General features: G+C 39.1%; 2 protein-coding genes across 9 annotated transcripts; one reads left to right on the top strand and one right to left on the bottom strand.

Annotated features, from left to right (window-relative positions):
* The first annotated feature begins 251 nt into the window (after window positions 1-251).
* Window positions 252-14,927, top strand: milt (trafficking kinesin-binding protein milt). 6 transcript variants are annotated; one of them, XM_065496193.1, is made up of 13 exons: window positions 252-427; window positions 766-911; window positions 969-1,073; window positions 1,135-1,239; window positions 8,742-8,818; window positions 8,875-9,076; window positions 9,371-9,777; window positions 9,832-10,046; window positions 10,108-10,386; window positions 10,696-11,167; window positions 12,527-12,627; window positions 13,113-13,428; window positions 13,707-14,927. In XM_065496193.1, exons 2-13 carry the CDS (start codon window positions 869-871, stop codon window positions 13,869-13,871), a joined length of 2,487 nt encoding a protein of 828 aa, XP_065352265.1. In that variant the 5' UTR covers window positions 252-427; window positions 766-868; the 3' UTR covers window positions 13,872-14,927. The 6 variants fall into 6 exon arrangements, with proteins under 6 accessions (XP_065352265.1, XP_065352267.1, XP_065352266.1 ...); XM_065496195.1 differs by having other exon boundaries at window positions 252-443; XM_065496194.1 differs by lacking the exon at window positions 252-427 and adding an exon at window positions 564-701.
* A 359-nt stretch (window positions 14,928-15,286) lies between these two features.
* On the bottom strand, window positions 15,287-21,160 carry Art4 (arginine methyltransferase 4). Of its 3 annotated transcripts, XM_065496199.1 has the most exons (10): window positions 20,986-21,160; window positions 20,693-20,920; window positions 20,512-20,640; window positions 20,349-20,455; window positions 20,077-20,292; window positions 18,220-18,661; window positions 17,317-17,539; window positions 17,065-17,252; window positions 16,526-16,806; window positions 15,287-16,175 (listed from the first exon to the last, which is right to left on the bottom strand). In XM_065496199.1, exons 2-10 carry the CDS (start codon window positions 20,856-20,858, stop codon window positions 16,011-16,013), a joined length of 1,917 nt encoding a protein of 638 aa, XP_065352271.1. In that variant the 5' UTR covers window positions 20,859-20,920; window positions 20,986-21,160; the 3' UTR covers window positions 15,287-16,010. The 3 variants fall into 3 exon arrangements, with proteins under 3 accessions (XP_065352271.1, XP_065352272.1, XP_065352274.1); XM_065496200.1 differs by having other exon boundaries at window positions 16,526-16,779; window positions 20,693-21,159; XM_065496202.1 differs by having other exon boundaries at window positions 16,526-16,752; window positions 20,693-21,158.
* Window positions 21,161-21,578: the final 418 nt, after the last annotated feature.

The following is a 21,578-nucleotide window of genomic DNA, read 5'->3' as shown; positions in this document are numbered from 1 at the left end:
TTTCAGGAGGAATTTTAGATTTTCCCTCGTTACATCATGTGAAATTGGCGTTCCATGTGTTATTCGGCATCAAATGATTAAGAAAGTGTGTGCAAATCGTGCAAATTGAGAATTTCGGATATCAACTCGTAAAATGGCCGTAACCGCATGCATTCCTGGGATGTGACGGAAATTCTTTCCGGTTTCCCGCGCGAACCCACGCCTAGAGCAGTGGGGCAGTGGTGCGCATAGCATCGGGCGCAGTGTCATTCACGCACCGCCCGTTTGGCCGTGTTTCCAAAGAACGACGATAGATCTCCGTAGGCAAAACAGAGCAAAAGCAAACATCTTTCTTTCGTCTTCTCCGCGGACCGAGTCCTTGATTGGGGTGCAAACAGCGCGAATCTCAGTCGCGGATTCCGCGATCCGCGATTGGAATGACCAACAGGTGAGGATAGCCATCGGTGCGTGTTGTTGTCACTCATTTTATTGCCTTTTCGGCCTGCCCCCAATATGCAGCACCAGCAACCCCCTTTGCATTTGCTATTTTCTCGCCGCCGCTGGCTATTCTAATCCATTCACGCAGTCATCCGTCGGAGCCGAGAGCGAGATGAGTGGTGGAACGGTGAATTTTTTGTCTCACCATTGCACTTCTTGTCGCCAATTTCTCCAAAGCAAATATTGATTTATTTTTAGTTGTTGCTCCTTATCAAAACTCGTTGGTACATACGTTTTATTTGCACTCCGCGGCCCCGTCTTAATTAAATGTTAATTTTTTTGTTGCAGAGTATGGTCTCCTCTGAGCAGGATGATTGTTTACCGAATCGCATTTAGAGTTCCTCGTTGAATCTTCCCCAAACCAAAGCTTCCCTAGCCAATAATTATAGTAATGATATCGATGAGTAATAAAACGGACGCCTCTACCATCACAGGTAAACATATCTAATCGAGATTGTGTCATTCGTACTGATTTTCCTCCTCTTTTCCAGATATATGTAGTTCAAGTGATTTACCTGAAATCGAAGTGATTAGCTTAGTGCAAGAAGCAATACCATTTTACAAACTTAGAGCTGACAGCCTGACGCAGTTCACTGGTAAAAACGAAACTCGAGAGATGCTGTGTTTATTTTGGCGATTGACCCATGGTATTTGAAGGTTACGAGCACGAAGACTGGTTTGTTCCTCACCCAGCCCTACCGGACGAGGCATGGCACGTCAAACTCACCCCGGACATTGCCAGGGAGACCCTCAACTATATGGGTGAGTCACAAGAACCATGGATAAAAATATTAATGTCTCCATGTGTGACACAAATTCCTCGGAGATTAAAAGCAGGCTTTTCTGTTTCTGATAAAAGCTCTTGCGAAAGGTTTTCTTAGTTGAACAACAATTTTTTTTAATTAGAGATAATTTAAAAACTCGTCAGTGCCTCCCCAGACGCTGTCGGCCCCACTAGGAGCAGATTTAGCGTCTGCTATTAGTGGCCTAGACAGTGAGAAAAAGTGATCAGCGACATTGGGGGTGTCTGTATAAAAAATAAACGTTCTGCGGAAGCTGCTGAATGTGTCTAAGTATTTTTACGGTCGCAAAAAAACTTGGACAGAGTCCAAAATCAAACTTTTCAGCTTGAATTCTACATCTGGAATTTGTCTCATCCAAATACGAACTAAACACCATAACGGTTAAGGATTTTATTTAATTTCTTCACTTCAAATTTCAAATACTCGCTCGACCGGAAGTCAATTCCAAAAATAACAGGAAGATACTGTTATTTCAGGCGTAATAAATTAAAAACAAAACAATATCGATCGTCGGATTGCGTAGTCTCCTCATTGCAGTCGTTTTCTCATCGCCTGTCCCACGGCAATAAATTCTGGGCGGCGCTGCGTTATTTGTAGGAAAATAGAACCGCGAATCGATGGTGAAAACGGCCAGCTGACTTTCCTCAATGAAGCGAGGAGCGCCGCGCCGCGGGTCAACTCTCGCGAGCACCAGCAGGTGGCTTGATAATTAAAGTGTGTTTGTTGCCAGCGAGTGCGACGAGCGGGCTGCTAGGCCAATATTTGCCCAAGGATCGTTCGTGGTTCGTGGCCGCACGCGAAATCGAAGGTCACGCTGTCCAATCGTGTCCGGAGCCGCGGTCCGCTGCAATGTGTCATATTGATTCCGTGAGTGAAGTAAATCCGTTGATATCGCACGTTCGACAATCGATTACCATTTGCCTTCACCCACTTTGTCCTAAGTGCAAAGTAATTTATCGATTTGATAACTCTTTCGTGACCGGCTGCATGGCGATTCTGCTTTTTGGACTCTCATCGGTCTGATATTATTTTCAGCTCGTGTTTTTGCTAACTTTCTATCTCTTGCTTATTATAAAATTAGGTGTTGAATTATTATCAACTTAAAAAATATTTTCTTTCAGTTTAAAAACAATTACATTTATTTGTCACCAATTATTTCTGGCTTTGATTTTAAATCATAATAATATATTTCTTGTGGAAGCCAAAAATTCTTATCTGAAAAAGTCATTCCTGTTTTTCTATGATCAGGGGTGCGCTTTAATTTTGTAACTTATTTTCTATTACGTAATTAACGCAATTTAATCCCATCCCTGAATCATAATATATAATTTTGCATTTTTCTACGGAATTTTCTCATTTTTATATTAATTTTTCTGATCTTCCAATCATTGCGAATCATGCAATTTTAAGCCATTTGAAACACTCTTTCAATTCAATTTCTTCGGCCTGTAATTGATTAATTAAAATGAATTTAAATTAAGAAAGAATATCTTTCGTATTTTATTGAAATTCAGAATTTGTAGCAAAGAAAAATGCAATTCAACTGTCTGAATTTCACTGGAAATTCTTAAACCTTGACAACTTGAGAAATAGAAAAACAATATTTAACTCGACTGTTACTATATATTTGATTTGTAAATGAGTTTCTAATTCTAAAACCATCCAAACTATTGCCTTTCTTGATTAACCAATTCCGGCTAACAATCTTAATTCTAGAAATTGATTTTAAAAGTTTTAAAATAATTGTTTCTACGGTGAATAAAACATCCTTCAAATTGAATATGTAAATAGAACTTGCATTATAGTGATTATATGTCGAAAAATTGAACGAGTCGTTGCATCTAAAATTATTAAATTCAATTAAAGGAAACCTTTTTAAATGAACACATCTTAAAGAGAGAAACCATAAATTACAAAATGAGTTCACACCCGTCGTGACGAAATTCTTAAAAAATTAATTTCCATGACAATTCTGGCCACCTCTTTATGATGTTAATGATGCACAAAATTAAAATTTGTAAATACTAATCAGACTAAAAGGGTTCGAAAAGCAGTTGGTGTCACTCTGCGGGTGTCGGCGTGAGGCAAAAAAAAAAAAAAAAAAGATTGTCACGAGGGACGGGCGTTCGTTTGTTGGTTCAGTGTGCGCGCGGCGAGCACCACCATTTGTCTGTTTCAGAAGGGCGCCTAAAATAGCTCTCTGGCTGGAGAGGAGTGGCTTTCCTCCTCGCAGACCATACTAATCCGTTGTGCGGTGCAGTGCAGTGACAGTTGGACTGGCAATTGACGTGGTCACGGCTCATTTTAATTGCGCCGATAAGATAAACAGCGCGGATGGAATGTGACGTTTGGGCCGGTTTTGTTGTGGGCCGACAGTGCAGAATGTGAACGGGAGTGGTGCTGCTGAGATGCACAACGGCGGCCCGGCTGATCAGGCCTCCAGCCACGAAGGCCATGGACAGCTGCCAACGGACATTATCTACCATGTGGCTCGCGACAAGAACCGGGAGATGTACCTCAGGTTTATCAGTATCAAGCTCAATCAAGGTGCGACCTCGAATTTCAAGTGTTTCTCCTGCTCACAATCAGGATGAGAGAGAGAGAGAATTTTTTTGTTTGGTCACAAACGGGATTTTTTGTTACAATGGGATGAAAGGGACGCCATTATTTGTTAATTTTGGCTTGTCATCGCGATTGATAAAGAGTGGATTGGAAAAGTCTCCTCTCATGGTATTAAAAAAAGTCAAGAATTTTTTTAGAAAAAAAAGTTCAGAACTAAACGTGTATTGTTGGCTTTTGATTAAAGTGGAATGATACTGGGCAACAATTGAAAATTATTTAAATTGTTGGATGCCATAAACAGTTGATCGATAAACAATTTGTTCAACAATTTGCAACAATAAAAAATGACTTTCCTCCAGTAAAAATTCAAATTTTGCCAATTTTCTCCAAAATTTACAGTGCTTGAACATTTTTATTTTCTTGGCATATTCCGATTCCTCTCGTCGAGATCTGTTCAACGGTGTATGCCACTTATTGGGGAAACTCTTGGTTTTGAAATTAAATCGGATTTCAAGTAAGGAGACAGCCATTACCATTTGAAAAGCACGCTAACTTTCCAGTCAATTCTCTAAATTACAGCGCTTCTTAGGTCAATTTAGGCTTTAACTGAATCCTAAGGGGCGAGGTTATGCATTGGCAACAAGCATTTTCCAGTGTCATTCCTCTTTAATTGGATTGCAATATTTCGTATTCTTAGCCGCTTAGGAAAGAGAAAAAATTGTTTAAAATATCTCTTTAGTTTAAATTAATTTTAATTTAATTTTTCGGCTTAAAATCTGGCGGCGAGTTCCTGTAAAAAGTTAAAAATTAGGAAAGAGTACAACACCGTTACACATGAGGAATTGAAATCAAGTGAAAAATCATGGATCAGCCATTCATTTCGACATAATCTGAAATTTAGTTGTTACTTGGTCCTAATTTATTTTCTTCTCGACTGCACAAACAATAAATTGAATGGACCACTCTCTACAGCCAAATAAAGCAAATAATAAATAATCTGTCCTGTGTTGAGGTCCACTTTAACACAACTTTCAAGCAATTAAAACACTATAGATCTGATGCTCCATTTGGCTGAGGAATTTCCAAGAGACTGATTTCTTTTTATTTCACGCTTCAATTCTGACTGTCCAGCCGAAGAAGAAGAAAAAAATTATTCGCGGGATTGGTTTGCACACGGCATGCGTCGTTTCGAATTACATAACGCTGAAATTGAACACCAATTGTGGACTGTGTACTTGGCGAAATGAGCAAATTGAAGATATGCGAGATAAGTTTCACCTCAAGCAGCGCATTCATCCAAATAACCGCACTTATTTGCCTCATTAGAGGTTTCGGAAAACTAAGAAACGCAATGAGAAGCAGGAAGCGCTTTTTACGGCACATCCACGCGATAGCATCAATTCATATGCGAATATACGCGACGTGCGAAAATCGGATTAAAACACTCCGGCTGCGTACGTGACGTCCTTTGTTCCGACGCAGTTGTTTAAGAAAATTTCATACCATTCGTATCACATATAAGTCGCACCATCTGCGATTAGGGGCGGTTAAAAATATCGAGAATGTTTAAACGCACGTTTTTCTATGGATAAGTCTTATCAATTCGTATCACTTTTTATTGACACTCATTGAGTACTGAACTAAAACTTTGAAAAAAATATCGGCTGAATATTGCTGTAGGGTTCCATTATCAAACCTCTGGCTTTTATCGTGCTAAAGTAATTCTTGCAAATGATAATTTTATGCTAGTGATTAGATTTATTGACGTTTTTTTTAGCGTTTTGCTGCTTTGTCAGCGTATATTTGGAAGGAAAATACTGAAAATTTTGGTTTATTTTTTGGTTGAGCAAGAAATCGGCAAAAATTTGTCTTTACTTCTTTGGGGGTTAGGAGGTGAAAATAAAACCTTGCGGGATCTTCAACAATTCTTCTCTTTTTTTTATAAGACAGTCAGTCACTTGGCGACTAAGTCTAACAGAATACAAGGACCTTTAAACTGAATTCATAATCGACTTTAGAATTAACAGTTTAACAACAATCATTAATAACAATACCCTAGACCAAAAGTGAAAAGGATTGGGAGCTCGGCCCCGCAACCACTACTCATATAATATGGATTTTTTTTTGCATAAATTTGTTTAAACACAAAACAGAACGTAACTTAAAAATAATCAGTCAAATTGCAGCAGTCAAATTTATTTTTACTGGTTAAAAAATCTTGTTGACTCATATTTGTGCAAGAAATTTGTAACGACTGAACAGCAGGCGCTGTGATGATGATAAAATAATTTAGTAAACTTTAGATTCAAAGTAATTTTATTGCGGATCAGCAGAGCAACTATGCTCCACACCTCCCCACATTCAGAACACAACAGATAAATATACAAAACATTTTTTTGTTTTTTATAACAGAGGGAAATAAGAAAATCATTCAGTAAGTTCAGTATTTGGCAAGGAAAATTTGCCTCACTTTTTGTTTGAATGCACTACAGTTCTGGTTCATGCACAGAAGTAAAAATATATTATTTATTGTAAATTGACAAGACATTTCCCTTTTTGAAATATTTAAGAATTAGTAATAAATTTCTTCCAAATGATAAAATCTTCCAAGGCGTGCCAATTTTTATGATTCCATAATTAACAACAGATTTTCTACAAGTGAGCGTGGTTGGAAATTAAAATCCTCTTTATTTAACAGTTTGAATTCTCCAATTAATTTTTAAAATTCTTTTCATCGGATTTCTATTTATTGGAAAATTCTTCTATGACACTTTAAATTCGATTTTTTTAAATCGTATAGGATTTTATGTTTTAATACGATATATTAGATTTTTTTCTCAATTTCAATAAAATTTGCTTCACAAACAATATTAATACACGAGACAAAATTTTAGACATTCTGAGAAAAGCCTGAATATTCCTTTAATTGTTTTAAGGGTTGACCATATAACAGAAAACCTCAACATATTCTAAAATCAATTTAAATTTCCTATTTTTTGCTTATCCTACTGAGCAACATTTTCTCGGGATTTTATTATTTTTTGATGTAAGACTTGAATGAGAATGCAATATAAATCCGTGTCCATCTTCGGTTATCTGACGTTGCGTCCAGCTTTTCTTCTTCTTTGGTGCCCTCGGAAGCATAAAAACAGACAGGCGGCTCGCACTGCGCAATAGCGACTCGGAAAGTGTGTGTGTGTGTATGGTGGTGTGGGTATTCCGCTTCGTAGGAGGAGTCGCAGCAGTGTTTAGCTCTCGGTGCGCGGCGGCCGAACAGCTGGAATGTGAGCGACGGCGTTCGGCAGGCCGAAAGTGCGTCCGAGGCGCGGACACGCGTTAGACGCGTCCAAGGACGGTGCCCATCGGCGGCCCCGGGCCCCCGAGGCTGCCCCCCGTTGCATCTGCGTCGGGTACGAGGAATCTCTTTCTCTTTTTTTGGTCGGTCGCGGTATCGATCCGTGGCGCCGCCGCCTCGGTTCTTCGGCCTTTGCGGCGTGCTTGAGCAATTACCACGCGCTTACGACATCACTTTCCAGTGCACTGCAAATATTGCCTTGTTTTTTGCCGATTACGGATTTTTCTTTTTCACGTATAACGCAATAGTGGGGTTGCATTGCATGGAAATGCGCCGTTTCCCGTGTGACATCGTTTGCATTAATAATTGGCACCCTGGGAACATTCCTCTCAAATTATAGCTTAAGAGGATAAGCAAAATCGTTACGCTCGTAAAATAACGCTTTTTTTATTTTACTTCAAGGCCTAGAGGCTGTAAAAGTTATTTTTGGACGTAAAAAAGTAAACGGATCGAAAATAATCGCATTTGTTTTTGTAGGACTTTTGTTTATCGTCTCATTTGATAATCAAATTAGTTAAATTTAGGCTTACTTCAGATTTATACATTTTGCAGTGGCGGACGAAGAGATAATGCACGGACTACTGCACTTAGCTTTGACCTTCACAGGTCGATTTTGCTAAAATTTCTTCAGTGCTATTTTTTAATTAGAGGTGTATTGTACTGCGGGTTTGGAAATCTCAAAAAATTAAATTTAACAAGAACCATTTGGTCTAGGTTTGCGGTTTTGTTCGTAATCGATTTTGTTGGAATGTCCCTAAATCTCCAAATAATGTAAATTTGAATGGTTTGAGGCATTAACTTATTTTATTAAAAGCGTTCCATGTAAAACTTTTAGTTGTGAAAAGCTTAAAATTTGATTTTTAAAAATTGTCATTAAAATACTTAAAATTTTTACTACTGCAAAGTCAATTTTTCTTATTTTTACAAACCCTGGACGTGATTCGTTAAGAAAATGTTTTTTCCGAGGCCTTCGATTAAAATCCGTTAATTTTATCTCACAATTAAGCTTTCATAAATAATTTAAAACCTTTCTTCAACATTTCCCTAAAAACAGCAACTTTCTTCGACTTGATTTAATTCATATATATTTACATTTAAACTGTTCCAACTTTCTTTGTTAGGACGGAGATTTTCGAACACAAAAGTTGTTGTAAACTGGTTGTTAGGAATTTGTAATTCAACGCACACTCTATATAATATAAAAATGTTGCCAATTAACTTAATGAAGCTGGTAAAATAAGGCGCTAAAACCGGTCCACCGCGTCTCTGCTTCTCGATACAACTTGCTTACACGCACGTACGCTCAGTTTTGAGAATGAATCTGACAAGAGCAGTATGCAGTTGTGTTCACCTATAGGACAACAAACAACAAGTATTTTTATTTGTTAAATATTCTAATTATTTCGGTTATTAAAGTCCAAGAAGTGTCTCTTAATTTAAATGAGGTCGGTCCCCCTCCGTCGGCGGGAACAGGATCCGACCGCAGAATCAGAAAAGCGCACCTGACGCTATAACCATTACCTGACGCACCCTTTCTGTTTCAGTGCTTAGTGGGAAGCGAGTTTCACAAATGACAAAGACTTACGACGATCCAGAAGCTGTCACGAGACTGCTAGAGGAGGTGGGCCCAATTTCCAGCATGCAGTTTTGCGGTTTGATTCACGCTTTCATTCGCAGAAAGAGAAAGACTTGGAGTTGACTGCCAGGATCGGTCAGGAGCTCCTAGCACACAACAAACAGCTCGAGGAGCAGGTCGGCGCCCTTGAGGCACAACTCAAAGAGCAGCATGATAAACTTGTGCAGACGCAACATGAGCTGCACAGCAAGGCGGAACTCCTCGCCATTCTCGCTGCTGAGGATGACCCTTCCTCAGACCCAAGTAACAAATTATTCTGGATTAAAAATTAATTAAAAACTCCAATCAGCCAAACAAAAAATTTCAGCTCATCAAATAATATTTTTACACCAGGAAAGGATTTTTTTCTAAAATTGCAGTTGAGAAATAAATTTAAAAATCTTATGTAAACGGACGGTGGTGCTGTCTGTTGGTGGCTCCAAACTCTGAGACCTGACTGATATTTGCAGTCAATTATTAGTAGTTTAAATTAATGACTACAAGCATTTAATTTTATTTGCCTAATTCAATCATAATTTTTCTGATTTAAATTTTTAGACACGCCAACGGCAGCTAAGTCCGTCACGTTGGACCTGCTGCAGCGGAAGGTGGCCAATCTGGAGGTGCAAAACACGGTGCTCAAAGCTGAGGCAACTCAGATCGCCAACGAAACGGCCATCGTGGAGGAAAAGGAAAAGCAGCTGCTCACCGACATCACAACTCAACTCAGCGCGGCCAACAGGGAGAGAAGCAATCTCGCAGATGAGAACGTCAAGTACAAAGAGGAAAACAAGGTGCAGTACGAGGAAATCCGATCTCTGCTGGCCAGGCTGGACTGCTTGAAGAAGACAAACGCAGAGCTGACCAGCGACAACACGTTCCTCACGCAGCAGGTCGCCACCACCAAACAGACGCAGGATCTCTTGTGTGCCGAAATCCTCGACCTCAAGGAGCAATATGCTCAGGTAATGCCTGTTAATTATTTTAGACTGTATTTAAAGCAATGTTGATTTGAACAGGTCCTCGGCTTGTTGAACGAAGCGCAGGACCAGATCAGGAAAATGAGGAAAAAGCAGCTGCCGACGGCGAGGGTCGGCGTTGGAGTTGGTGTCGGAACCGTGAACCAGCCAAATATGATTTCCAGCCTGAATTCCACTCTCGGAGCCGAGCTGACCACCTCTCTCGTTTCGGATGCTAGTCTAGATTCTGGAATCAGCGTTGGAAAACCGCAAGTGTGAGTACTCATGATTAAACAAAAATTGTATGAAATAATTCCCCTCTGGTGTCAATTGCAGTCCAAGCTATCGAAGAGTTTTTGAGACTGTCCGTTCTGCCTCTCGCGCCGCTTCAAACGCAAGCAACGCCAGCACTAAAAGCCATAGTCCCGCCTTGTTCCCAGTCATGTCATCTACCATGTTAACCTCCACCACATCAAGCATGCCCAAAATGTCTTCCGGCATTTCGGGTCCCTCGTCAGGCTCTTCCTGGCCTCCACCGCCTTTGTCTCACGAGCCGCTGTCCGACATGAACAGCCTCAGAAGCACTGCTGAAGTCTCTTTGTCAGAGGAAATGGGGTACGTTGACAACTTGATTCATCCTGTCAGACAGTTAATTTCGCTTAATTGAAAAAAAGTAAGCTATTGTTATAATTCATAAAGGGGCCATACCAGTGTGCTATAATTTAACTTAAAAAATTAATTTTTAGACATCTTCAAGTCTGAAAATATATTTTTTTTAAATAACCTAAGCTTACTAAAACAATTTAAAAATTGAGCTTATGATTTATTTGTGAAAAAATACTAGTTTTTAAATATATTTTTGGTTCTCTGAGGAATTTGTATGCCTTGCAACATAATTATTAATTTAAATTTGTATTTATTCAGGATCAACTGTCCTCGTCTCGGCATCCCTGGTCAGCCAGGTTCCTTGGACTTCAAGATGGCCCTGGGCAAAATCACGGCACAAGACGTGCTGATGAAGCGACATCGGATGGGCTTGATCGAGTCCGAGGGCCAGAATTGGGGCTGCAGCAACCCTGGCGAGGCGTGCCTGGGTGGTGACCCCTTCTCTGGCGACGCCTTCCACCTGATGTGCCGCACGCCCGACTCGATCATGTCAACGGGCAGCAGCGGCTTCACCAACGCTTCCTGGAAGCTGCCTGAGAAGCTGCAGATCGTCAAGCCCATCGAGGGCAGCATGACCCTGCACCAGTGGTCGCAGCTCGCGCGCCCCAGTCTCGGCAGTTCGCTGGACGAGCGGCCGAGGGTCATCGCCCGTGGACAGTCGACCGCCGCCTCCTCCGACGCCCCCACCAGATACACGCTTGACGACCTCGAGGAGGACGACTTGGACGAGGTGATTTCAGTGTGGCTCAGTGTTTTGTTTTGTCTCTACTTCTTTTGATTTTTTACTAAAGCTTGGGTCTTTTATGTTTGGTATTTATTATCGGGAGTGGCAAGGCAATAATTAAAGGGCTGTGAGTTTTAGACTAATCGATTATCTTTTTCTCTGGGCCATTAAATTAAACTTGAAGCTCTTTGAACCTTCTATATTGGCTAAAATCTATGCCCAACAGTACAAAGTTTTGGATCGTTTTTTTTTTTATTAAAATCAGGTTAAATTAAAAATTGGCCTCAGACAAGACCTTCCAGTAACTCAACAAGGTTTCAGAAAATGATTTATTTTAATAAGTAGAGAAATTGCGTGACCCCTTTTATAAAAAACATTTTTTTAATATATTCTACTAGAGTTTGGTGAAATATTGGAATAATTTTCTTTACAAAATGAACCTGTTTACAAGGATGACTGAAACATTTGCTCCAGTAAACAGTCTAAAGTTCACAGCCCTATAGCTAAGACCAAAAAGATATTTTATATAAAGGGGATTGCCAAATCTGTGAACGTTTCTGAAAACTGTCAAAGAATTATCCTTAAAAAATGTAAATTAATGAGGGACTGGCTTGCCTGTCAATTTCTTCATAGGTTTCGGTTAAAAACCAAATACTTTTATACAAAATGAAAGTTATATTTACGTATTTCTGTCAACTTCATTAAATATATTTATATTCAATCCCCTTTTTTATTTACTTTTCTGTTCCTTTTATTATTTTTTCGCTCGGTCTGATCAAAACTCTTTGTTTGCAATAATTTTATTCATAAACAGGAATATTAAGTTCTTGTAAAAAAGTAATTTACTCTCATGACCAAATCATTTTACAGTTCTAACACTCAAAATCACTCCCGTTTTTAAATGTTTTTCGAAACAAAAGCTTTAATGGCATTATTAGAAAGTTTAGGAGCTCAAAATTAGCATGGAAAATGCCTTAAAATTGAATTTGGAACCATGTTTTAGACTTTTGCAGGAAAATTCATCAACAGCTTGAATTAATTGTTTTAAAATTTTGTTTCATTCAATCTTTGGTCAGTATGTTATTTTACCAAAGTCCAGAAACTCTTAAATTATCTCAGAATTTATAAAAAATTCGCCTAATCAATACTTTACATTTTATAAAAGCTACAAATTAATATTACTTTACTGTATTTTAAAATCATTTAAATAAATTATCCGTTTTTTATTAAAATTTTCCACGTCAAATCAGGCTAGAGTCAGTTAAATAAAATTTCGATAAATTTATTCCAGAAGATCTATTAATTTATTTCTTAATTTTATTCAAAGCACAATTCACAACATTCGCTTTTTCTTTTCATTTGCAGAGTATTTACCTGGGCAAGCAATTTGAGTCGACAGGCATGACGTACACTTTCACCAACTCCACTGTGATGCACCCTGAGGACCTGACACAAGTCACCTCCAGGTAGGAATAGTGTATTTTTCATTTCGGGTTATTTATAATTTATTTTAAAAATATCGTAACATTTTATTTTTTATCCAGGGTTTGGTATTTTTTACTCAATCTCAAGACATCCTTACAAAATTATCATGAAAGTTCCTGCTGTTTTTAAAATGCGTAAATATTTACTTACACACATAACAGTGATGGAAAAGCAGCGTGACAAAACGAGTTTTGGGCCAAGGCTATAAGAGTTATTTTTTAAGGGTATTTTTTGGTTAATTTTTAAAGTCAGCATGCATATTATAAGCGTTGTTGATAGCCCCAAAAAATATTAAAATCGATATCGAATATCTCTACGATTTTATGCAAAAAATATCATTGAAAATTTAGAAATTTTATTCCAAATAAATTTACCTCGTAGTGAAATGATTTAATTTTTAGTTTTTGTTTAACTTTAAGGAATTAAATGCACTTAAAGCACCAAAAATGACTTTCCCTCTCTTTAGTTACTCAGGGTTGAAAGTGTCAGCGGGAGATCCGGTGCCAGAGTGCCAGACGCCTCGAAAGCCGGGCCTTCTGAGCCGTCGGAACTCGACCAGCACCTTCTCGACGTCGCTCGGCCTGGCAAAACTGCTGAACGAGCGGGGAATCACGGCTGCCATCGGCACGCCCACCATCTCTGCCTGCGCCACGCCGTGCAACAGTCCTGAGAGGCCCTCCTCGCCCGTCTCTGGCCTTGGATTTTTCGCCAGCGGCGCCGAGTACCTCCGGAAGACCCTCGAAGGCTCCTACCCCAAGAGTTACAAGAGATCCAACAGCAAGGTATTTTTTTATTCAATCCCTTGGATATTTTTTCCTTAATATTTTGTTGTTAAGGTATATTTTCAGGGATTTACATATTTTTCCTAAATTAATTTTATGATTTAATCTAGAAGGTCATGATTTTGGCGGAAAAATCAAGTTTGAAAATAAGAAAATTAAAAATATTTTAAAGGAAATAAAATTTTTAAAGGCGAAAAATTACAAATAAAAAACAGGTCACGTTTTTTTATTTTATTTCATTTATTTAATCACCCAAGTAATACCAACTTTGTTCTCAGGAGGTCGCAAACATTCGCTTGGTGGACAAACTGGAGGAGATCGGCTTGGAGTCAATTTTGAAGACGTCCGAGTCCTCGACTTCGGAGAGGAAATCAAGCCTTCCTGTTGCGAGTGTGAAGGAGCGGCGGAGGCCTGAGTCGGAGATAGTGCAGTGCCCCATGTAGCAGCACGAGGACTTAACTTGTGATCAGCCGCAATAATTGCGGCCTGATCACAAGTTAAGCCCTTAAACGCACAGCGGGCAGCTCAAATTCGATATTTCTGTGATTGAATGATGGTTGGTTGAATAATACAGATAGAGGCTACCCGTTAAAGTAATTCTTGGAAGAGAGTATTTAGACATCGGTGCATCGCGAATCATGCGTAGTTGAAAGAGGCTTTTTGAGTCGGTGGCACCGCCTTATGCAAGGAAAACCCGCTTACCTTTTTTGAATTCAATGTGTACAATTTTATCATAAAAATCGTTTCTTTTTTTCTATTGAGCATCGTTTCCAGTTCCATATAGATCAATACAATTTTTATAATATCCACTTTTCAACTAATCGTGGTAGTTGTTAGTCTATTTTTTACCTTTGACGAGACAAATCGATTGTTTGACTATCTTGGTGGTTTCTCTGGCTGATTTGTCTCATCAAGGAGAAATTTATTCATTGCGGTTAGACAAAAACTGCCCATTTTTTTTAAATAAAAAACACGTACTTCCCCTTATGACGCATTTCTAACTCGCCTTTAAAAAAATGTTATTGAAAGGTACGCGGAATTTCCTTTTTAGCTTTGTACCCAGTCACCCACCTGAAGGACTTATAAGTAAAAATCAGATTCACTGGGTGCCACCGCAAGTATTTTCCAATTTTTGCTTATTTATTCACGATTCTGACGCTGTACTGCAGTAGGACATTTGCTGGCAACTGGCCTTTTGTTAATTGGTTTTTTCTCCTCGCGAGAAATGAAAAACTGAGACAAATCGAATCTGTTATCAGCAGAGGAAAAAAAATTGAGGCGGTTCTCTTTAATGATATATTTTGTGCACAGAGAACTGCTCGGGACTTAGCCAATTTCTGTAGAGGTCCACTTGTGAAGATTGATAAGATTAGGCTTACAGAGATTATTCAATTTTTTGGTTGTCTTACCACTTAGATTGCGAAACAATGAACTATGTTAGTGATTATTGATATAAACCATGTATTGTTGAAGACATAATTAAAGAATCAAACTCTCGATTTTGTGCCTTTCAATTCTGATTAATTTTCAACCCATCAGTGAATAAGATGATGAGCTAAAATATTTTGTTGGCTGGTGTTAAGATATTTTCTCATTTTTTAAAGCGTGTATTAGGGGGAAAGTAAGTATTTTTACGGGAGAGGGCCAAAATAATTGATTTTGGAACGGGCTTATTTAATCTTCATTGCTTGCACCAGAAATTTGACCCTTTGGGAGTCATCAGGATACACCCTGATGTGCAAATCTCGTTCCTGAGCACCTGTTGTACCTGCATGGAGAATTACGATTTAAATGCAAATTTCACAAAACAAAAATATTGATGCGGTCGGAAGCGGGAGAGGGAAAGAAAATGCAAATATTGCCGTACAGTATTTTTTTTAATTCTAAAATGCACAAAAATGAAATCCTTCGTTCGATAAAAAGGGGGGCGTACAATAATACTAGGGAGGATTCTCCAAAAGTGTATTAGAGCAGCACCAAATATTAGTGCAAAACTTGTGTGTGTCGTATTAATTTGTTCAATTTGGACAACGCAAAACGAGATTCATCCTACTGCACATTGAAGATAATTGTGAGCAAACTATCATACTGGTAAACTCTGGGAGGGCCAGGATTGCAGCAAAAGGAAAGGTCACGGTTCACGGCTACTAACAAAGTAAAGCCTACAAAATACTAGTCTCAAAAAACGTAGCGACACTATAGTGGTACCAAAACACTTTCCGCCAATTTAATTTAAACGACCTAAAAATGAATTTAAATACAAAATTTAAGCTTTAAGTTCTTCGACGGAAGAAACGCATCGATTCGTCGCACGAGTACGACCTCAAGATGGCACACGAGCCATCCAGTCTGAAAAAAACGCCCTGTCTCGTCGTGTCGTGTGTTTGTGAATCAAGTGTGAATAAATAAAAAGTGAGGCTCGGCATACACGAATTACGCGAGGCCAGCGTCCGAAGCAGCTATTTACACTCGTCGTTTTGTTTCGCAGCTGCGCAATTTCTCTTTATATAAATATTGCCTTGCTTACATTCAAACTCAGTTTGGAATCATGTGGCCCACGGGAGAATTTCGCCTCGGCCCCGCTACTGCCGGTAACCGCTGACCAGCTGCTGCAAATTATTCTGCCCGACGGCCGCGAAGTCTGGCAGCAGCACGTTGGCCGCCTGGTGCGTCGTGTAGTCGCCGATCAGCATGTTCGGCATTGGGTAACCAGCTGCCGTCGAACCCATGCTAATCGTCGGTGTTTGCTGAACGAACAAATTGAATTTTAGTCAAATATTGGAAAAGGAAAATTATGTCAAACAGATAAATAAATCTTGTATAAATTTTAATTTTCGAATTACCGAATAAAAATTACAAAAAATTGTGTTTCTCACACTTTCTGGAGACAATGTGAAAATTTAAATTTTAAATTAATGGGAAAATCAATGCAAATTGAGGATGAAATTTATTTAAAATAATTTAATTTTAATAAATAAATAATAACTAATTTCAACAAGGGAAAAATAATTTAATCCAGTCATAAAATATTTAAATTTAAATTCTGTGCTGCCAGTCTGGAAAAACCAGCGTCGAAATTGAAATCAAGAGAACTTACAGAAGTAGTGAATAAAGTTGGGGCGATGCCGCCACCGATAAGCTGCGATTGGTGGGTTGAGGTTGCCGTGCCCTGAGACACCCTCTGGCGGCCGGTGCTGGGGATGGAGCCAGGGTGCAGGTAGGCGGTGTTGTTGCCGATGTTAATCAAGCTGTTGGGCTGGTGTGTCGTTTCCATCGATACATCACCCAAGCCGTTCACCATGATGCCGTTCACCATGTTGACGGCTGCGTCGGAAAATACTGGTAAGTTTTCTAAACAGTCGATTGTTCCTATGAATACTAGCACGTTCGTAAATACACTGCCATAAAGGTTATTTCAAATAGAAATTAGTTTTTTAGTTTTATAAGCGTGCATATTAAAAAAAATCCTGAAACTCCGAATCTCCTTTTAATCTAGATTGGAAGCAAAATATTTATTTTCTTTCAATTTAAAAAATTTCATTCAGTCAAACAATTTTGTAAATAATTTTAATGTTTAGTTGTGGTTTAAATATTAAGAGAACATTATTTTTAAATTAAATGTATTGGACTTATTACCTTGTCTGGCGCCTTGTGCGTCGAGCTGGGCCCAAATATTTTCGCTGGGTGAGGTCGTGTTGGAGCCGACTGGAGGCTGCGGACTTTGGCCGGTGTAGCGGAAGAATGGGTTCTTCAGGTCCAGCGTGTTGGCAGACCTGGTGCCGGTGCCTTCGACGCACAGTTCGATCACCACGTCGTAGCTTTGTCTGCAGCACCACAAAATATGAATTACTTCTAATTCGACGATTTAAAAAAACAAAAAATCGTCACCTCTTGTTGGCGAGCAGAAGGACGCGGCCAGTGAGCAGCTGGCCCTGTTTGACGAAAATAGGCGTTTCCAGGAGGCAGCGCACCTGATACCAGTGGGTCAGGGGTTCGGTGGGCGCTGTCGACAGCCACACCGTTTGCTGTGAGCCGCCGAAGGCAACGTCAAACCAAAAGGCCAGCCCGTGCACCGTTCCCGATTGGAGAAGGTGGAATTCGAGTGGAACCTCTGCAAAGTTAAAAAATGGTTGCTTGGATTTGGTTCTACGATATAAAAGAATTAAATTAATATAAAAGTTCCAAAGTAGCCATTAAATTCAGAAATAAGAAATTTAAAATTACTTTTCATTATTCAACCATTTTAATAGCTCTTAAATTAATAAAATTAAAATGTTTATAAGGAAAAGTCGGTTAAACAGCGAATTGGTCATTTAGTTCTTTATATGTTTTAAAATTTCTTGCCAAGTATATTTAAATACGTCAGAAATTCGTCAGAAAAACTAGTTATAATGTAAAAAATTGTCCAACTAATGACGAACAGCTCCATTTTTTATTTGGTATAATTTTTAAATAATTAATCAATTAAAAAATCCATTTTTAAACAGATTAACTAACTATCCAAAAATTTCGTTGAGCAAGAAAAATAGAAAATAATATTTAATTTACAAATATGAGCAGATTTAAATAAAATTAACAAAACAGCCCAGAATGAGGAAATTAAAATTTTTCTTAAAAAATATTATAAAATGATATTTCATAATTATATTGTCTGACCAAATTCTGTCCAAAATTCACCAAAATATGATTTTAATATGTATTCAGATGCTCCGTAAAACGCAAAAAATATCAAATTAAAATATTCAGGCTGAAATAAAATTTAGAACAACTAAACTGAAAATCCATGCTCACCTATTTTATGGAGATCTTTTTCGTGAGCAGTCTTAAAATCAAGTATGTGCCGGACAGACTTGGCCATGCAAATGCGGAAGTCGAAGGTGTCGACGATGGGCTGTCGGTAGTACTCTTTCATAGCTGCTTTGCGGAGGCTGCTGAGGTCGACGCCGTGGAAGTTCTGCTGGTACCAGAAGTTTGCCTTGGCAAAGTGCTCCATGTAGAGGGCGTCGTCGGTGAAGGGCGCCACGTGCAAGTCGCCACGGCTCGGGTACATGTGGCCGCCGGGTTTGAGCCACTTCTTGGCGTGCAGGTACGTCTCCAGCATCCGCTCGTTGTACAGCATGTAGCCCATCGGCTCTGATATTATCACATCCACCTGCTCTGGGATATCCAGCTCCTCGATTTTGCCAGCGCGCACCTCGATAACGTCCGACAGTTTGTTCGCCTCCACCACCATCTGAGACAATCACAGCAAAATTCAAATTTAGAAATTAGTGATTAAAAATAGGTAAAAGTCTCAGTCGCGCTGCACAGCGCCAGCCGGCAAATTTATGGTCACTGGCGTAAGCTGCGCCAGGGAAAAAGGGTCAAAATTTCAAAAGTGCAGGAGGAAAAATGTCTTGATATCAAACTTCAAATTAAAAATATTGTCAGACGCCAATCAAAATGAAGAGCCCCAGCCGCCACCACCGGGCCAAAAATTTAGCTAGACCAGTCCCGCAAGCTGCCGCTTTAAATCTCGCAGATGAGACCTCTAGATTTTAAAAATTATAGTTTAAAAAGGTCATATTTAAATTTCAAGAAAAATACTGTCTTAAATTTTTTGTAGACATTTTAAGGAAAGATTAATATTTTTTCAGGGGTTTTTCTGAACTCTGTAATTAAATAAAATAATAAAATATACATCTGAAAGTTGATGAAATTTCCATCTTTAAAATTTCCATTGATGATTTTAATCAATTTAAAAAAAAGTCATTTAAAAAAATTAATACAAACACGAAGCTAAATTATCTGTCAATAAGGAGCTAAGTAATTTTGGAAGCTATTCACCTTCATTTTGACAATTTTGAAAAATTAAATATATCATTTTAAAAGGGCGAAATGATTTAGGCTCGTTAAACCGGTAAAATCCACGATGAGAAAAACGTTATCATTATCGTTTATCTACAAAAATTACTATCAGCGTCGAGGCAAATATTCCAGTTAACTTTTTTACTGATGAAAAAACGCAAACTTTTAAGTTAAACGAGATACTAACTTATAATGCCGTTTTAAAAATAACCTAACTAATAATGTTTTGATTTTCTGGTTACTTGTTTCCTAAAAATTAGGTTTTAGGAAAATAAAAATATTTTTTTAGACTTTACAAAAATTTATCAAAAAAAAAAATTTTAAAACTCACATTCACGAGGGAAAATCTTCAAAAAATTTGGCATCTATATTAAATTTCTGGTATCGTTACCAGCAAGCGCTCAGAAATTTCATGGATTTTTCAATTTTTTAATATTCTGAAAAAGGTTGACGTAAAACTCTTCTTCTTGGAAGTTTTTCAAATTTTTAACATTGAAGGAATGACAAGAGATATTTTATTTAATGGCTCTGAACTAAATTCTTCCTGCAAACGTATTTTGGTAGTTATTTTTATCTGCAAAGATAAGACTGGGTAAATGTAACAACTAATAATATTTTTAAACCGAACACTATGAAGAAATTGCCACCTCCGTTTATCTTTTATAGTATTTTTTTTAGAGAAATCGCTAGTGAAACAGACCATTGTTTAGAAGCATTGTCTGAGTATTCTTATTAATTGATAAAAGTTAGGAAAACTCCCTCACTAAAAGACAAGAATGAAGATAATTAAAATGTACTGACTTTAGCGTGTTGCGCCATGGAACTGGCCTCGACAGCGTAGACCTTCTTGGCGCCCGCCTGCACGGCGAAAAAGGAGAGAATGCCAGAGCCTGCCCCGACATCAAGCACAATCTTGTCTTTAAAGTCCACATCGTTGGCAAGGAAGGCCCGCTGGTAGGTGCTCGTCCGCACGTAGTCCTGCATCATATTTTGTTGTTGCGAAAGGTAGCCGTAGAACTGAAAAATAAATTAAATAATTAAAATAAGAAAGGGTTAGAAAGGAAATAAAGTACTTGGAAGTACTGGGATGCTGACGACTCGTCTGTCCTTTCTCTGAACACGGATATGGTTTCTTTGTTGGATTTTACCCGGGCAATTCTGTTGTGTATGGCTCGTGCGTCTAAACGTCTCGATTACTCAAACCCCTAATTCAATTCAAATCAAACGGAATAATACCTTTTTCATCCCGGAATACAAACAAAATCGTGTCGATGTCCAAGCGGAAGAGGTAGCCCCTGTCGCCCATTCTGCAGCACTCTGTCGTGAAGGTGACCGGAAACTCGATCAGCTCGGTTTGCTCTGCACCTGAAAGCGTCTGTGATGTAAAATGTTATGCCAAAATAAGGGTGCAGCGGACCTCGCGTGACCCTTATGCTGGCGCCCTCCGGGTCGTAGAGGACAGCGAAGTCGACCGGCGTGTTGAACTTTGGCATGAGGTTGCCGTTGGGGCCAACCTCCTGGACGGTCACCCCGGACACAAGCGTTGTCTCGACGGCCGCTGTCTTGCCTTCGCAACCCTCCATCGCAGCAGAGCGTTCGTTTGAGTGCGTTTTTTCGGTGGTGCTGGGGCTTGATCGCTGCTCTGCTGCTGGCAGACGGACACAAGCAGCGGTTATAGTTCGGCTTCGGCTGTCTCGGTTATGTACGCACCTCGAAAGCCGGCGTTGTGTCTCGGTCCGCTTGTTTATCTCGTCAACACACGCTCCGCTAAAAAGCCATCACAAGCTGCCTGCTCTTTTGTGTTTCGCTCATCAATTACTCCGCCGCCGAAGCCGTATCCGCCGGGAGATACACCGGCCGAGATCGCGCAAATGCACGTACGGCCGCCATCTTGGCAATAAGGATTATCAGGATTATCTTGAATTTCTCCAGGACAACATGGCGGGCTTACAAGCCGTTCTTCGTGTTTAACCTCCTTGGTTTTTACCGCATTTAAAGAATGGTAATGGCGCGAAACATTTGAAAATTTCTGTCGAACTTGATATATAAAATCATTTTCCACTCCTTCATCTGGAAGAGCGTTTGGCTTGCACTTAATTTAGTGTGAAATTTGATTTGATGTACGAATTTTATTAAATTTCTTCAAGTCAACCAACATTATTATCAATACACACCACCTGCCTCACAAAAAATGCAACACTTTAAAGAAAATCGGCGCATGCGCAGAAACGAGTTAACTCTTAAATCTGTCAATTTTTTTAATTTTTTTAATGAGTCAAAATGTCGAATATTCCACAAAATAT

The sequence above is a fragment of the Cloeon dipterum genome, chromosome X (assembly GCF_949628265.1).
Source record: "Cloeon dipterum chromosome X, ieCloDipt1.1, whole genome shotgun sequence".
Lineage (NCBI taxonomy): Eukaryota > Metazoa > Arthropoda > Insecta > Ephemeroptera > Baetidae > Cloeon > Cloeon dipterum.
This window is presented reverse-complemented; position numbering and strand designations above follow the sequence as displayed.

What these genes read in the sequence shown, in the direction of transcription:
- milt (XM_065496193.1), top strand. Translation starts at nt 869, where the DNA reads ATGATATCGATGAGTAATAAAACGGACGCCTCTACCATCACAG. An exon ending in TCACGAGACTGCTAGAGGAG is followed by an intron (nt 8,819 to 8,874) that starts GTGGGCCCAATT and finishes TTTCATTCGCAG; the next exon opens with AAAGAGAAAGACTTGGAGTT. An exon ending in AGGAGGACGACTTGGACGAG is followed by an intron (nt 11,168 to 12,526) that starts GTGATTTCAGTG and finishes TTTCATTTGCAG; the next exon opens with AGTATTTACCTGGGCAAGCA.
- Art4 (XM_065496199.1), bottom strand. Translation starts at nt 20,858, where the DNA reads ATGGAGGGTTGCGAAGGCAAGACAGCGGCCGTCGAGACAACGCTTGTG. An exon ending in CAGCATCCCAGTACTTCCAA is followed by an intron (nt 20,293 to 20,348) that starts GTACTTTATTTC and finishes TTTATTTTTCAG; the next exon opens with TTCTACGGCTACCTTTCGCA. An exon ending in CCATGGCGCAACACGCTAAA is followed by an intron (nt 18,662 to 20,076) that starts GTCAGTACATTT and finishes TGATTGTCTCAG; the next exon opens with ATGGTGGTGGAGGCGAACAA.